Source organism: Ictalurus furcatus, chromosome 11 (genome assembly GCF_023375685.1).
Source record: "Ictalurus furcatus strain D&B chromosome 11, Billie_1.0, whole genome shotgun sequence".
In the NCBI taxonomy this organism is placed as follows: Eukaryota; Metazoa; Chordata; class Actinopteri; order Siluriformes; family Ictaluridae; genus Ictalurus; species Ictalurus furcatus.
In genome coordinates, this window is record NC_071265.1 from 27,545,376 (window position 1) to 27,561,578 (window position 16,203).

General features: G+C 40.5%; 2 protein-coding genes across 7 annotated transcripts in view; one reads left to right on the forward strand and one right to left on the reverse strand.

Moving 5' to 3' along the window:
• The window catches only part of pkn2b (protein kinase N2b), a 51,700-nt gene extending 46,159 nt beyond the window's left edge, over positions 1-5,541 (forward strand). For all 3 annotated transcript variants that reach the window (XM_053636004.1, XM_053636005.1, XM_053636006.1), the window contains 4 exons: positions 574-716; positions 1,823-1,930; positions 2,057-2,137; positions 3,902-5,541. In XM_053636004.1, the coding sequence (XP_053491979.1) occupies positions 574-716; positions 1,823-1,930; positions 2,057-2,137; positions 3,902-4,105 (536 nt within the window). In that variant the 3' untranslated portion in view covers positions 4,106-5,541. The remainder of the gene's footprint in view (positions 1-573; positions 717-1,822; positions 1,931-2,056; positions 2,138-3,901) is intronic.
• Positions 5,542-6,099: 558 nt separating this feature from the next.
• On the reverse strand, positions 6,100-16,026 carry LOC128614483 (kynurenine--oxoglutarate transaminase 3). Of its 4 annotated transcripts, none has more exons than XM_053635792.1 (14): positions 15,833-16,026; positions 13,855-13,943; positions 13,708-13,772; positions 11,122-11,266; positions 10,038-10,187; positions 9,860-9,946; positions 9,636-9,761; positions 9,426-9,546; positions 8,800-8,876; positions 8,599-8,688; positions 7,608-7,794; positions 7,424-7,497; positions 7,246-7,332; positions 6,100-6,806 (listed from the first exon to the last, which is right to left on the reverse strand). In XM_053635792.1, exons 2-14 carry the CDS (start codon positions 13,939-13,941, stop codon positions 6,750-6,752), a joined length of 1,353 nt encoding a protein of 450 aa, XP_053491767.1. In that variant the 5' UTR covers positions 13,942-13,943; positions 15,833-16,026; the 3' UTR covers positions 6,100-6,749. The 4 variants fall into 4 exon arrangements, with proteins under 4 accessions (XP_053491767.1, XP_053491768.1, XP_053491769.1 ...); XM_053635793.1 differs by lacking the exon at positions 15,833-16,026 and adding an exon at positions 15,574-15,799; XM_053635794.1 differs by lacking the exon at positions 15,833-16,026 and adding an exon at positions 15,509-15,575.
• Between the last annotated feature and the right edge of the window lie 177 nt (positions 16,027-16,203).

The window sequence follows — 16,203 nt, forward strand, 5'->3', positions numbered from 1 at the left end:
AAATTAGTAGATCGGAACTATCTGTCGTATAAACTGTGGTCTGAATACTCGTTTCTGATTGGTTGGAAGGTGTGTGTTCATACCGTATAATGCATAGGTAGTTCCAGTCAGTTTAATCGCCGTTCTAAATTAACGCGCTGCCTATAAACACCTGTAACCATAGTAACATACAGCTACAGTTGCATACTGTATTTAAACTCACAGCTTCAGTAGTAGTACAGACGCCGATAATTAACATGCATGCACAATATCTATCTCTCTCTCTCTCTCTCTCTCTCTCTCTCTCTCTCCCTCTCTCTCTCCCTCTAATAACTATTTCTTATAATTAATTCAAATAAATGTAATCTTATCGCACTACTTTATCTCTGTATGATTTAAAGTGGGCAGAATTCTTGATCTGACCACTGCGTTAAAAACTGTGTGATGCACACGGAGCTGCAGATTATCCCTTACTGATACCACAGTGCTGTTTAATTCTTCAGTCAGAACGTGTGGATGAATCGTGTGTGACCTGAATTACTTTTCTGTAACGCTGACCGTATTGCTGGCTGTTTTTCCTCTGACCGTGTTTAGGAATGGGCTTTAGAGATCGCACGAGTACATTCTGTGGCACTCCTGAGTTCTTGGCTCCTGAGGTCCTGACGGAAACTTCATACACACGGGCAGTGGACTGGTGGGGTTTGGGTGTGCTTATCTTTGAGATGTTGGTTGGAGAGGTGAGAATTTCACTGAAATATTTACCCAGAAGCTGATTAGCTAAGCTTTTCAACAGGCTTAATGGAAAAGTCGGGGTTTTTTTTTTTTTTTTTTTTTTTAAGCCAAAACACCTTTAGTAATGTTTGGCAGTGTTCTTATCACATTTTTTGCAGCTATCAGAAACTATGTGCTTAGAGACTAACTCGGGCTGTGAAAAGGGGAATGAGGTGGACCACCAACATTATGCACTAGCAGTCAGACGTTCTAGCATGTCTTTTGTGGTTGTGGCTTTGGCAGCATGAAAGAGAAGGCTGTGTTGCTTACCCACAAATGATATTTAAATGTGATAAATGTAGCACCGTGTCCTGGAGAAACATCTGCGATTGGGACAGGATGACGAATTTGACTTTGACTTTGAAAATAGCAAACTTGCTGACATCATTTAACTATCACTAGGCTACAATTCCATCACTAGTGTCATGGTTACAGTTTTTTTTGAAATCCATGTATTACCACCTATAAGTAAGCTTTTCCTTCCTGAATTATTCAAATGAGCATATTACAGTTTCAGTCTAGAATAGGTATCTCATATATCTCATAGTTTCAGTCTAGAATAGGTATCTCATATATCTCATAGTTTCAGTCTAGAATAGGTATCTCATATATCTCATAGTTTCAGTCTAGAATAGGTATCTCATATATCTCATAGTTTCAGTCTAGAATAGGTATCTCGTATATCTCATAGTTTCAGTCTAGAATAGGTATCTCATAGTTTCAGTCTAGAATAGGTATCTCATATCTGGAGTATTGGTTTAGAACTCTAAAAACATTTCGGACCAGCTCTACGTTAAAGGCTATGTAAGAAATTACCCAATCAGAAGCAAGTATTTTCACAGCCATTATATAATAGTAAATAACAGACCCAACATCGGTAACTAGTAGTAGCTCAGTAATGAGAATATATTTTATTCGGTTTTAAGCTGCATCTGGCAATCAGTTTCTTATGAAAGGGAAATTTTTTGAAAACCTTTTACCTGCATTATGTAAATACGTGTATAACCAGTAACATCACACATTACAGCAGAATCTTCCTGACACCTGGTTTTGTTCTCTCCTGTACCTGCAGTCTCCATTTCCAGGTGACGATGAAGAGGAGGTGTTCGATAGTATCGTCAACGATGAAGTCCGTTACCCACGATTCCTCTCCACAGAGGCTATCTCCATAATGAGACGAGTACGTTCTCATATAACCGCAGCCCGAGTCCGGTTCATCAAATGAGCAAATGAATTGTGCGTTTAGAAAACGTTGTGTGCGTTCGACTTCTCATGTCCGTGTACTGTTCTCTTCATCTGTCTGCAGCTGTTGAGGAGGAATCCCGAGCGGCGCCTCGGTGCAGGAGAGCGAGACGCCGAAGAAGTGAAGAAGCATCCGTTTTTTAGAGTACGCTCCGTTTGAATTTCGATTCCTTCACCTGATGTCGAGCACACAAAACCCTAGATACACCAGATGAATGCTCGGTCATGTACGAACTGTACGCTTTTGAATCATTTTGTTAATGTACTACAGCTACTGAAAAAACAACCGGGTTTTTAACAACCTGAAAAATGATTTAGTTAATTAACACTTAGTTACTTGATATCATCAATAGTTATAGCAGAGTATATGCTGTGATCTAGTATAGTAAGTAGAGCAGTAGAAGCAATACAAATCAAATCATGTACATCACAGTTGCACACACGTTTGGATTAAAATAGAAGTCATTTTACTGTAGTCTGTAAATGTGATGCAGGATCTTCAGCCTAATTTGACCCACGAGTATTAAATAAGTCAAACCTAGACACTGTTCACACAACTACCTGCAGGCTGGAAAACTGTCACACTTGTGCCTACCGAAAAGCGTGTCTTTATTCGCAGAAGCCTCTGTAACAAGAATCTCGGTCAGTTGTACCTCGGCATCACTGAAATTTCATTGCTTTCTCTTTTTTTCGCCCCTTCTTTCATTTCCAACGAGTGTGGATTCACTGTTATCGCCCCTGCACACATGAGGGTGTGGGAATGAAAACTGGATGTATGTGAAAGTAAATTGAGGCACGTTGTAGGCATGGCATATAAATAAGAGACTGGCTGATACGCGAGTTGCTCTTACGCTACCCGTCAAAAGTCCGGAGACATCTGACTGAAATGTTTCTCTTGATCTTAAAAAGCCATCTGAAGGTGTATGATTAAATGTTTGTTGTAGACAAAAATATCATTGTGAGAACATATTCATTTCTTTCATTAGAAAACTAGTATTTTATTTACAAAAATATATATATTTTTTAAAAGAATACATTTCTGTAAATTCTAGGCAAAAAGGGTGTCTACTTTTGAAGACACGAAGATACAAAATTATTTTTATTTATTTTGGATTTTTTTCACACAATATAAATGTGGAAAAATAAAAACAAAGAATGGGTGTGTCTATACTTTTGACAGGTAGTGTAACTCGCTGCTCATTTTGATGGTTTATGGCGGTTTCATGAATCAGTTGAAAGCTCGTTTGTATCATTTCACACACCTGAATTTCAACAACCAAATTTAATCTGATGGGTTATTTTATTTATGTATTTATTTGTTTGTTTTTTGGGACCATTTGCAAGGCACGTGTGCTTGGTAAGGCGTGGCACTTGCCTATACTCTGTAGGAGAGGCAGCTTTGCACTGCCTTAATCAAAGACCAGTCTGATGGATTATTAATCCAAATTTCCGTTTTCCTGTAAGAAAACCTGGCACGCCACCTGTCCGTTACTTTACAAGTTGTTGTATAGCTGCTCTGAAAGCCTGCTTCTGATATATTGCACATGTATACACCTCCATAAATTTTTTTATGTTTCCATTTGTGTGTCTGCACTCTATCGCTGTTCTATTGATCTCTTCATCTTTTATTATTCTCTGGTGTTCCCTTTATTGTGTCTAAGCTCTGGCTTAGATCTCTCTCCATCTATCCAGTTCTGTTCTTTGTTCTCATGCGTCACGTTTTTTTTCTTTTCTTTTTCCTGTTTATGTCCTGCTCTTCTGTCTTCTCTCCATCATCTCTTCTCTGTCTGACTCTTTTTTTTTTTTTTTTTTCCCCAGTTCTGTTCTTATGCAAGTTCCCCCCCTCTCTTGTTTATTTTCTCTTTAACCTCTCTCTCTCTCTCTCTCTCTCTCTCCATCCATCCATCAGAACATGGACTGGGCTGCCCTGTTGGCTAAGAAGACCCGGCCTCCGTTCATCCCCACCATTAAAGGACGGGAGGACGTTAGTAACTTTGATGATGAGTTCACTTCAGAGGTTCCGATCCTGACCCCACCACGTGAGCCCAGAATCCTGACCGCCTCAGAGCAGGAGCTCTTCATAGACTTCGACTACATCGCTGACTGGTGTTAGCTTTTCCAGCTGACCATCAACAGCCCACACACACTCAATACTGTGAAGCAAACGGACAAACGAGGCTCATCGCCGGAGAACGTCTCTGTAAGGACCACTTCCCTCTCTCTGCTTTTAGCTGTGCCAGCTGGCACGGTTTGTTTTTGTTTGTTTGTTTTTTGCTCTTCCCCCCAAAAAATAGTTCTGAAGTCTTTCAGTCAGCTGGAAAAGTCACGGTAACCCAACATGGCGCTTTTTTTTTTTTTTGTGGTCAAGAGCACTGGGATTTCTCATGAGTAGTCTCCACATTTACAAGTTCTCTTCTTTAATGAAGTCCTCTTTTGCCGGCTGTTCAGAGAAAACACTACAGAGCTTGTGTTCCAAGCTAATAATGCGTTCATTTTCTAATGAAGAAAAAAAAACACACAGTCTAACCGAGAGAAACATACAGACTTGTTTTTTGAAGCTCATAGACAATCCCCACTTCACAACACTTATCTTTTGATCCGCATATTTATTTAGTGTCTTCCTCCCCATGGTGCCTTAAACTCATCACAGATAGAGGACTTCCAGAAAGTCAGCATCAGGTACTGAAAACCTCCAGCACAGCACACACCGCCAAACCAGTTCATTATGCAATCTGAGGAGTCCTTGGCCAAGACCACCCGACAGACCAACTTCAGTCTTGACTTGAAGATGAAAAAATTTCATCTTTTGGTGGTTTTCAGACTTAATTTCCACTTAAATATGTATTCGTATCAGTACTGAAAAAAGTGTAACTTATAGTTTTCTATGATATTTTTAGGAAATTAGCATCGTGGATCTGCTGTATGGTATGCATATGTGCGTGTTTTTGTTTTTTTTTGTCTTGTTTGTTTTTTTAACTATATGAATTTTATGGTTATCATTAAGGAGAGGGCAGCTCAAATCACAGAGCAATCATAAACCTGACAAATGGAATGTAAAAATGTATATTCATCAAAAAGAACACAAAAGTGTATATTTTTGGCACATGGACCTGCCAAAGCAGCCTGTATTTTTAATATTCTGTTTTTTAAGATGATCATAGTGACTCTTCCAGATCGTTCCTGACGTTCGGTCAAAGACGTTTTCACACAGTTTGTTGTTCTGTGTGCCAAGCAATAATCCTGTTTTGAAAATCAGGACGTGGACATTCGGGCATTGCCCGGCGTTCCTCGTAGATGAAATCCCTGGATACAAGTGTCTAATCCATGGACCGCTAACATGCAACAGACTCTTCCCCTCTGTCAGAAGGAGCTCTTATGGACTCTTGCCAATGATTTCACTCTGTGTATCACCAACCCTTTTTCAAATACACTCTGTACCCACAATGGTGTCTGGTCTCTGTCTTTTCCTCTTGGTAAGGGCTGTAGTGGAATGCATGCCCAAAATAAACAGACCGAGACCGTGCCATAGGCCATGTTTTTACTGAGCATATTGGCTTGATTGAGAGATTATTTCTCATTTTTTCATTATTTCTCACTGCATTTCTAGTTTGTGCACCCATCGTTTGATGGATTACCTGGACCACTGGAAGCACGATAACAGCAATGCTAACAACATAACACACGCTGAGCAAAGTGCTAACTGCCTTCTTCCACGTGCATGAGCTCACAGATTCCCACAGTTTGTTAGCGGCACTCTAAGTGACAGATTTTAGCTTTCTTTTTGCGATTTGTTGCACAGTCCCTAAAAATGCTCGAGTTTGCTGTGGCTTTTTTCAAGATTTGTGATTCAATTAGTGGGTTTTTTTTTTTATGTGCTTTTTTTTTTTCGGGAAAACTACTTGAATTGGCTAAATTGTAATTGCGTGAAATTGTTTTGCATGGTCTTTCACAGTGATGTTTGTAAATGAGACCTTTTTAGCTGTACTCGTGTTGGATGGTGACCTGATGCATCTTGGCCCAAATCTGCGGAAAATCTAACCTTGACCGTGGTGACCTAATGTGAAACGTGACTAGCTGTGCATAAACATAGAATGGGTGAGTCAAATGAAAACTTAAAGAATAATTTGTCACACTTTTATTTTCTAAAGTCTGAACACGTCTGAAGCACTGGAACACTTTGAACAAAAATGGAGATTACATAGTTGTCACAAATGTATATCGTTTCCTGTGTGCAATGTGAGGTAAATAAGAACTCTACACCAATGGGATGTATCAGCAGGGATACTTCCTCTGGCAAAAAAAAAAAGGTTTTAATTTGACTCTACCTTTTGCCTGAGGCAAGACTGACCAATGTGATTTTTAATGTCCTGTGTTCATCCGTCCCTGCCTATGCCTCAGAACGTTTTAGTTAAGATGAACTAGAATCACAAACATCAAGCAAGTCCTGCTGAATGCCATCTGAGACAAGTGATTCATACATTGTATCTCATTCAATCCGGGAAATTAACATAACGGTCCAATAGAAGAACCTCTAATTAGATCACACTGTATTCAGGACTCAAACCAAACATTTAAAGAGAGTAAAAGGTAGTCCACGTTCACATAACATAAGGTCAGCTGTAATTGTCTGTAATTGACTTCAATGGGGCTAAAAACACTTCTCTACCCAGCCAACTGTACAAGTTCATCAAAAGGAATGTGGCTCTCCCCTACAGCGCTGAGAGATGAAGGCTAATGCAGCGTTGCTGTAACGTCTGTCAAGCGTTGTTCCAGTTCTTCAGAATAACCTCAGCAGCGTCCAGCGTACTGTCTTGCTGCAGTAAAGGGAAAAAAAAAATCCTCAGCGGAGACCATTTTCACATGGGTTTATCCATTACGTTTGTCATTATTCATCTAGACTTAGATGACAGTGCGTCGCTTTAAAATACTCAGTGTTATTAAATATCTAGTAAACCACAGTGCTGTTAAATGCTTGATTCTGATTGGTTAGAAAGTGTTGATTAATTTTCGATAACAGCGCCACTCTGACAGTAGTTCTGGCTGCAAGTTTTATATGAATGTGTCCATTCTAATGATCTTTGATGTGATTTAGAGGCACTTTGCACAATGCTAAACTAGTAGCTACAAACGTCCACTACTTAGCCTTGTAGCTCCGGTATAAAACTAAAGACACTAAACACAACTAAATTTGGGGTAAGAGTAAAACTTTACTCCTTTATAGCCAGTGTACTGCTTTACTATATTCTTCCTTACCTTAATGAAACACAGCCGGATGTATTTCTCAAACTGCTTCTTGGATTCGTCCCCGCAGAACGCTGTCACAGGAATGGCGGCCAATTTCTACAACAGATGTATTTAAGAATAACCCTGTATCAGTATCATGTACTTTTAAGTGTGGAGATTTCTGCTAAAAATGAAAAATCTGTCATACCTTCTCCTTTATCATCCACTTGACAAACTTGTAGTCATACGGCTCATCACCTTCCACGTCTGAAACATCCTGATCTACCCAGGAGAAGAATACAAGATTTTAAGGAAGTCGATCATGTTAAAAAATATATTTTTTAAACTGTTTCTCAGATTAGATTCATTAATCCAACAAAATATTTGCTTACTGAGAGCTGTGACATCGGCGAGCATAAAGTAACCTCCTTCTGGAACTACAGGACACATCCCCGCCTCCTTCAAAATGGCTGCAAGACGGTCTCTCTTTCCCTCCAACTCTTCAGCTAGGGCAGAGAAATAGCAGTCAGGCTGCCCCATTCGCTCGCAGTCCAGCAGAAGTCCATGTGCAACTGCCTCCTATTAGCCAACACAGAAGAAAAGCAGTTAAATACGGTCATGTCCTGCTTCCTTGGGATGCAAATCTGTCAACTTTCACCAATGGAAAAAACCATAGGATTATTTTATTTTTTGTCACATATACATTACAGCATACTACAGCCATGATACAGCGTCCCTGGAGCAGAGAGGCTTAAGGGTCTTGCTCAAGAGCCCAACGGGCAGCCTTTCAGCACCAAAGCATCTTAAAAATAATAATAATAATAATTTCATATATATATATATATATATATATATATATTAGTTATAGTGGCTAAACTTCACCAAGTACTAGAAGTAAAACTGGAATCGTGTGTTTTGGTCAGATAAAACCAGAATCAAGCTTTTTGGTCATCAGCATGTTTGGTAACAAAAGAAGTCAGAATTTCTCAATTCTAAGACAAACAAAATGTGAAACTACGATAAACACCGATTTTTAAAGAGGTTCTCTTTTAAAGAGTTTCTCTTGCCTCAATACAGCTCCTGAGCATAAACTCCCTGTCAGGCCTGGGATCCTTACTCGGATGTAACCACACGGCACTGTTTAATGTTGAAACTGTAACACACTTCTAAGTTACTATTGTTTGTCTGATTAATTCCGCGAAGATGCTCATTTCTGCCAGCGTGGCTCCGAGGTTCAATAGAGCCATGGCATAAGGTTCCTATTACTGCTGGAGTAGTGCACTTACTACAGAAGCCCTAACCAAGGGGCGTATTACAAATGGACGTAAACAGTTACAACACATGCATCCCTTCAGTGCATCCTGTACGCGGTGTACCACGTGCCTGTAGTGGTGTTGCACAGGTGTACAGTGTGTTCTGCATGACCGTTTGGAGGTGTTTGACCAAGTGCCCAGGTCCTATGGACCAACCCAGCTGGGAAAAGAAGGGAACAAACATGTAAATGATGCAAGGCTTTTTTTTTTTTTTTTAAATGACTTATATAAAATAAAATTTTAAAAGTTAAATTAGATCTCTGCTAATTACCTTCCAACCGGTCACACTGAATGTTTTTCCCGCGCTACCAACGGTAAGGGTTCGGTCCCACATGCCAGGAAGAGTCGCTATACTCGGAAATATGGCATAATGATTACAACTCGCAATTCACATTTATTCATTCGGCACATTTTATCAAAACAGCTTGTCCAAGCGTGTCAGAATCCGATCTATATACAAGGAATAAAACATTTTCGTGCATTCCATAATAGGAAAATAATCACTGCTGTGGTGTGAACATTGCATTGTTGATTATTTTCCTATAACCTTGTATTCCTTACGTATTATTCAGCGTTATTCCATCCTAGCGGATGAGATGTGGCGCCTCTCGCCTTAAACCCAGTATATAAAGATATCTATAAGTGTATTATTACTATTTAATTGTCTTCCGCTTTCGCTGCATCCATCATTCATGGGATTGCTACTCACCTGTTATACACACTGTACTGTCTTGGAAAGAGAGATACACATCATATACTGAGCTCCCTGCAGTGCACATTTGATCATTTTCTCTATGTGTATACTACTGATCAGGTGACGCGCAGTGCAGAATGGACACGGCCCTACAGCTGAATTCCACATAAGTGCACTGTGAAAGTACAGACGCACTGCCGTACCTATCTTCACATGCTCATGCCCCTTGTATGTGATCCATTCATACACCTCATCGCTGAAGCACAACGTGTCGTGCTTGATGCAGAGATCTGCGATAGCCTGCAGCTCGCTCCTGCTGAACACCTGTTTATCAACACAAAATAGCCATGAGCAAAAACAGGAAATGTGTTCCAGCGTTTCAAATGAACTTCTCGTTGAGGAATTAGCCTCACCTTCCCGATGGGGTTATTAGGATTGTTAATGATGATGGCCTTTGTTTTGGAATTAAATTTACTGGCAAGTTCGTCCTGATCCAGAACCCAGTCTGCACTGCTGCTGTCTGCCTTCTTACTGGATTTCTACAAGATATAATGAATAAAATGTTTCAAAAGGGTTGTTATTTAAACATATTTTTTATAAAATACATGACCTGCAAAACAGTTCGAGGGAAACTCACAAGGCGAAGTGGTATTAAAACCGGTCTGGCTCCTGCCATCTTAACCATAGGAACATAGCAGTCATAGAAGGGTTCAATTATTATAACCTGAACCAGGACAAGAAGAAAGAGCACAGTTACTCCACAAGAGGGAGCAGCGGATCTGCTGATGAACTGCAAAACTGTTGCGCTGCTTTACCTCGTCTCCCTCTTCCACAAGGGCCTGAAACATACTGAATAAAGAGCCGTAAGCTCCCACAGTCACCAGGATCTCTTTGAAAGGGTCGATTTGACGGTTATGCACCTTACTGTACACCTGAGACAGGGCTTTTACCAGAGTTGGGTGACCCTGTTAAAAATGACAGTATTCATCCTGTTCAGAAAGCATACAGTACGTACACACACACACACTATGATTATGGCCAGGTTTAGACATGAATAGAACTACACATACACATGCTTTCCACACATATCCTGTCTGCATTCAGCACTAGGGAGAGCAATACGACAAAAGTATATCACGATCCTCAAAGACACTTCAATGAGAGAGATATATATTAGTGGCACTAGTGTTGCATTTTTTTTTTTTAATGTTTTTTTTAAATGATGATAACTTAATGTCTACAAAAATAACTTTAATTTAAAAAATTATACTGAAAATGAGATTTTTTTTACATTCTATGTTTTTATATATATATATATTAAATCTCATAGGTTCCTATTTGAAACAGAACTCATCCATGGGTTTAAAATCTCTAGGCTGCTGCACAGAGACAAATATGGAAACTCACTGAACATTTTACAGGTTTACATAGAAATATGACAGACTGAGGTTTTAGCTCTGGTGTGCCACCTAGTGGATTTATTTATTTATTTATTGTTCTTTTAATGCCATGCCAGCATCAGTGGCTATTTTCATGGCAAGATCAAGGTAGGTAAAGGAAGGCATTCCAGTCATTCTTAGAGAATTACAACAATAAATTCTTCCATCTCAGCAGAGTCAACAACGGCATCTATACGAGGTCCTTCACTTGAATATTCGATAAAAACGCCAGGATTTCTCCTGCTGCGACATTTTGGAAGACTTCTAATGACGTATTGTCTGAGTAAAAGCAGTGTCTGGTACTGTTAAGAGCAGGACAGTCCGTTAGTATATGTTTGCCATATAGTGGATGCTACTTTTAATCTTCCAAATGTACATTAGGTAAATCAAGTGAGAGAATTCACTGTGCACTTGAAAAGACATGACAAGAGCTGGAAAAGATTGATCATGAGTGTCATACAAAGCCCCGTGTGTACTGGTTGAGCCGGTCCACCATTGCAGCTTGCGCAAGACCATTTTTCACGTAAGATGGAGGGGAAATGTCTGGGAAACCCTGACCAAGATTCACGATGGAGGGATCTGCTGCTACAGATGTGAAGGCAACCCTGTAATGCCACAGAAATAGAAGCCATGAAAGCAGCAGAGATCACTATAATTCAGGGAACGTAACATACAGTGCATCCGGAAAGTATTCACAGCGCTTCACTTTCCCACATTCTGTTATGTTACAGTCTTATTCCAAAATGGATTCAATTCATTATTTTCCTCAAAATTCTACAAACAATACCCCATAATGACAAGTTGAAAGAAGTTTGTCTGAAATCTTTGAAAATTTATTAAAAATAAAAAAAACAAAAAAGCACATGTACATAAGTATTCACAGCCTTTGCCATGACACTCAAAATTGAGCTCAGGTGCATCCTGTTTCCACTGATCATCCTTGAGATGTTTCTACAACTCGACTGGAGTCCACCTGTGGGAAATTCAGTTGATTGGACATGATTTGTAAAGGCACACACCTGTCTATATAAGGTCCCACAGTTAACAATGCATGTCAGAGCACAAACCAAGCCATGAAGTCCAAGGAATTGTCCGTAGACCTCCGAGACAGGATTGTATCGAGGCACAGATCTGGGGAAGGGTACAGAAACATTTCTGCAGCATTGAAGGTCCCAATGAGCACAGTGGCCTCCATCATCCGTAAACGGAAGAAGTCTGGAACCAGCAGGACTCTTCCTAGAGCTGGCCGCCCGGCCAAACTGAGCGATCGGGGGAGAAGGGCCTTAGTCGGGGAGGTGACCAAAAACCCGATGGTCACTCTGACAGAGCTCCAGCGTGTCTCTGTGGAGAGAGGAGAACCTTCCAGAAGAACAACCATCTCTGCAGCACTCCACCAATCAGGCCTGTATGATGTAGGGGCCAGATGGAAGCCACTCCTCAGTAAAAGGCACATGACAGCCTGCCTGGAGTTTGCCAAAAGGCACCTGAAGGACTCTCAGACCAAAGATTGAACTCTTTGGCCTGAATGGCAAGCGCCATGTCTGGAGGAAACCAGGAACCACTCATCACCTGGCCAATACCATCCCAGAGACATCCTTGATGAAAACCAGCTCCAGAGCGCTCTGGACCTCAGACTGGGGCGAAGGTTCATCTTCCAACAGGACAACGACCCTAAACACACAGCCAAGATAACGAAGGAGTGGCTACAGGACAACTCTGTGAATGTCCTTGAGTGACCCAGCCAGAGCCCAGACTTGAACCCGACTGAACATCTCTGGAGAGATCTGAAAATGGCTGTGCACCGACGCTCCCCATCCAACCTGATGGAGCTTGAGAGGTCCTGCAAAGAAGAATGGGAGAAACTGCCCAAAAATAGGCGTGCCAAGCTTGTAGCACCATTCTCAAAAAGACTTCAGGTTGTAATTGTGCCAAAGGTGCGTCAACAAAGTATTGAGCAAAGGCTGTGAATACTTATGTACATGTGCTTTTTTTGTTGTTTTTTATTTTTAATAAATTTGCAAAGATTTCAAACAACCTTCTTTCACGTTGTCATTATGGGGTATTGTTTGTAGAATTTTGAGGAAAATAATGAATTGAATCCATGTTGGAATAAGGCTGTAACATAATAAAATGTGGGAAAAGGGAAGCGCTGTGAATACTTTCCGGATGCACTGTATACCGTGGCTTCAGAAAGCATGCAGAACCCTTCAGTTTTTGCACACATAATTATGTTATAGATTTAAATTTAAATGGATTCAATTGACTTTCTGGTCATTAAGCTGCACACAATAATCCACGATGACAAAGCAGCCACGATCAAATTGTATCGAGACATAGATCTGGGCAATGGTATGAAACCAATTCTGAAGCTCTGAGTGTTCCCAGGAGCACAGGCTCAATCACTCCACCTCTTCCTAGAACTGGCCATCAAGCCAAACTCAGTAACCGGGCTCGATGGGCCTTGGTTAAGGAGGTGACCAATAAGCCAATGGCCACTCTAACAGAGCTTCAGAAGTCACCTACAGAAATATGAGAAGGACAATCATCCTCATCTCATTAGAAATACTCTATCAATCAGGGTTTTATGTTCGAGTGGCCAGACAGAAGCCATTCCTGAGTGGAAGGTACTTAATGGGACTTAAAGGAGAGCTTGAGAGAGAAAAAAAAAAGATTATCTTAAATCTTTGGCCTTAAGTCAAAGTGCTATGTCTGGTGAAAACCAGGTACTGCTCATCAACTGGCTAATATTACCCCTATGGTGAAGCATGATAGTGGCAGCATCACTCTATGTGGGAGCTTCTGAGCTGCAGGGATGGGGAGACCGGTCAGAATTCAGGGAAGGATGAATGCAGCCAAATACTGAGATGCCCTTAAAGAAAACCTGCTCCAGCGTGCACATGACCTCAGACTGGGGGAAAAGGCTTACCTTTCAACATGACTCCAAATTCAATGTATAACAACATAAAAGGTGCAAAAGCTGAGGGGGACTCAATACTTTCCAAACCTACTGTATGTCATATACTTCAAATGTGCCCATTAATCTCACCATACGTTTTTGTCTAGTCCTTCTATCCTTTTTGCGTTCTTGTGTTTAGCAGATGCCATACTGTACTAGAAGAAAGCACAAATTCGGCAAATTCAAGAATTTGAAAGAGATACTAAATAATTGTACATGAAAGGAGGTTATGCTTACTTGTGTGGAGGAGAACGTCTTCGCTGGAGTGGTACCTAATGAACTATAAACAGATTTGAAGCTGCGTAGTGTGCATCTGATAATCATGCCTGCAAAAACAGCAGCAGAAAATTAACATGTAAGTATTTGCTCACCTAAAAACTTCCTAAAGTATGAAAACTACAAAGGTATTTACATTCATTCTGCTGACAGTGTTGTAGTTGAACTTTCTTTGCTATTTGGACACAGTTTCAGTTTGTTTAGCCCTCAGGATAGACGGTGGGTGTTTCCACACCTGGCTCGTTTGGGACGTCTGCTTTGGAACCCGGTGCGTTTTCTCCCTTGGTTAGGGTCGTTTAGACATATACAAACACCAAAACAATCGATCTCTGGAGCGGTTTGCTTCTGGAGAGAAAGCAATCCGACCCAACAGTCCTGCTCAAACTGATAAATTATAACAACTACACGGAGCTGCTGTCTTTCCATCTTGATAGAGGACTGCTATGAGCAGAACCTAAACAGGCACACTCTGGCCAATGGGAGGTCAGTTTACTCATGTGTGACTTGTATAAACACACTTTGGTACGTTTTGAAATGTTGCCTTGTGAAAGCGAACCGAGCCGAGGAGAAAACACAACATTTAACATTTTAAGCACAGATCTACAGGCCTGAAAATGTCCAGGATCAGAAGTAATCGTTCGTTTTGGGGAACAAGCAGCTCATCTACTATGCAGTGTTTTCTGAAAATTAGTTAAGTCAATGTAACTGGAGCTGAGACAGATATAATCTACAGGCTTACTGTCAATGCTCATTGTTTATCATTTACGGTAACTCAGATTTAGGGGAACTGGAGGGCTGAATTAATCTACTAAAACATGCACGTTCTCTTAACCGTGTACAATTCACAGACATTTTGTATGTTTAAAAGTACAGCCTGTATCTGTACATAGTGCACATTAAAGACGTTTTGTAGCCATGTTTGAAAATATGCGTGGCACAGCGGGTAGCACTGCTGCCTCACAGCTCCAGGGTTCCTGAGATCAGGTCACTGTCGGTGTGGAGTTCGGCATGTTCTCACCGTGTTTATGTGGATTTCCTCAGAGTGTCCTGCTTTCCACCCACTTCCCAAGAAATTACCCCTCGGTGTGAATGAGTGTGTAATGATGACCTGAGTTGAGATATACCAACGCAGCCAGTGTTCCCAGGATAGTCTCTGGATCCACCACAACCCAGATCAGGATCAAGTGATTACTGAAGATGAATGAATGAATGTGCTCATGAAACCTCACTGTGCACTGTGTCCAAATACTGTACCATATTAAGAGTAAAAATACTGACAATTTGTATGAAATAGGGAGATTTTAATCACCACATGATTCATCATCATCATCAAAACTTCATTACAGACTCTGGGTCCAATTAAAATACAAGAGAATACATAAATACATCCAAATAAGTGTTTAGTAATTAATCATATTTCTCATAGATGACTGAATAAAGGTACATGTTCACTGAGCAGCTCCACTGGCACAGCACTTCGAGCGACTCACTGACACAATATCACCTTTATTAAAAGTTCAAGAATGTACAAGTCTATTGCGGCTCTACTGAATATTTATCTAAAGACCATCTAATCTAATGTTCGGCTTTTCATTCGCAAACTCAAACAACTCACAAGGTTATTGAGGGGAAAACTCGGCGGCTTTCTAATTCCGTGTTGCATTAGTGCAGTAAACTTACCTAGCTCTTTTCTGACGAAAACGCTGCCTTATGTTTCGCAAGCGCAGATTCCACGTGACGTAGTTTGCCCCAGTTTGAAATGCTCGGTCGATTTAATATAATATTAATAAAATATAATTTAATATAATAAAAATGTGTGCGCTGTACTTCATTCACATAAACAAAGGATTTAAGATCGAACAATTTTTTGTAGGCATTTTTGTCCTTTTTTATGATTATTTATTTAGCATTATGGCTGCGTTGGAAACCGCATACTTACCTACTATATAGTAGACGAAAAGCAGTACACTAGAGAGGTGGTATGTCCGAATTCTCAGTAGGCGAGAAATACCCGGATGACGTACTGCTTCCGGTGAGATTTTGAAGTATGAAGCCGATGCACACTACGCGAGCCAAACAATCCCATGATGCATCTGGACTGGTGCGGACGAGCTCCAGAAAAAACAAAAAAACAAAAACGCGGAAGACAGCGTCGGCTCTTTTAAGTATTAAACCTTGGTTAAACTGGACTTGTTTAACAATACCAAAATAAATTGTTAACTTGTTTAAGATTGTTGTGTTTATGGTGACGTCGAAGGTCACATGACAATGCTAACATAACACACACAGATTAGTACGAATGTCATAGTA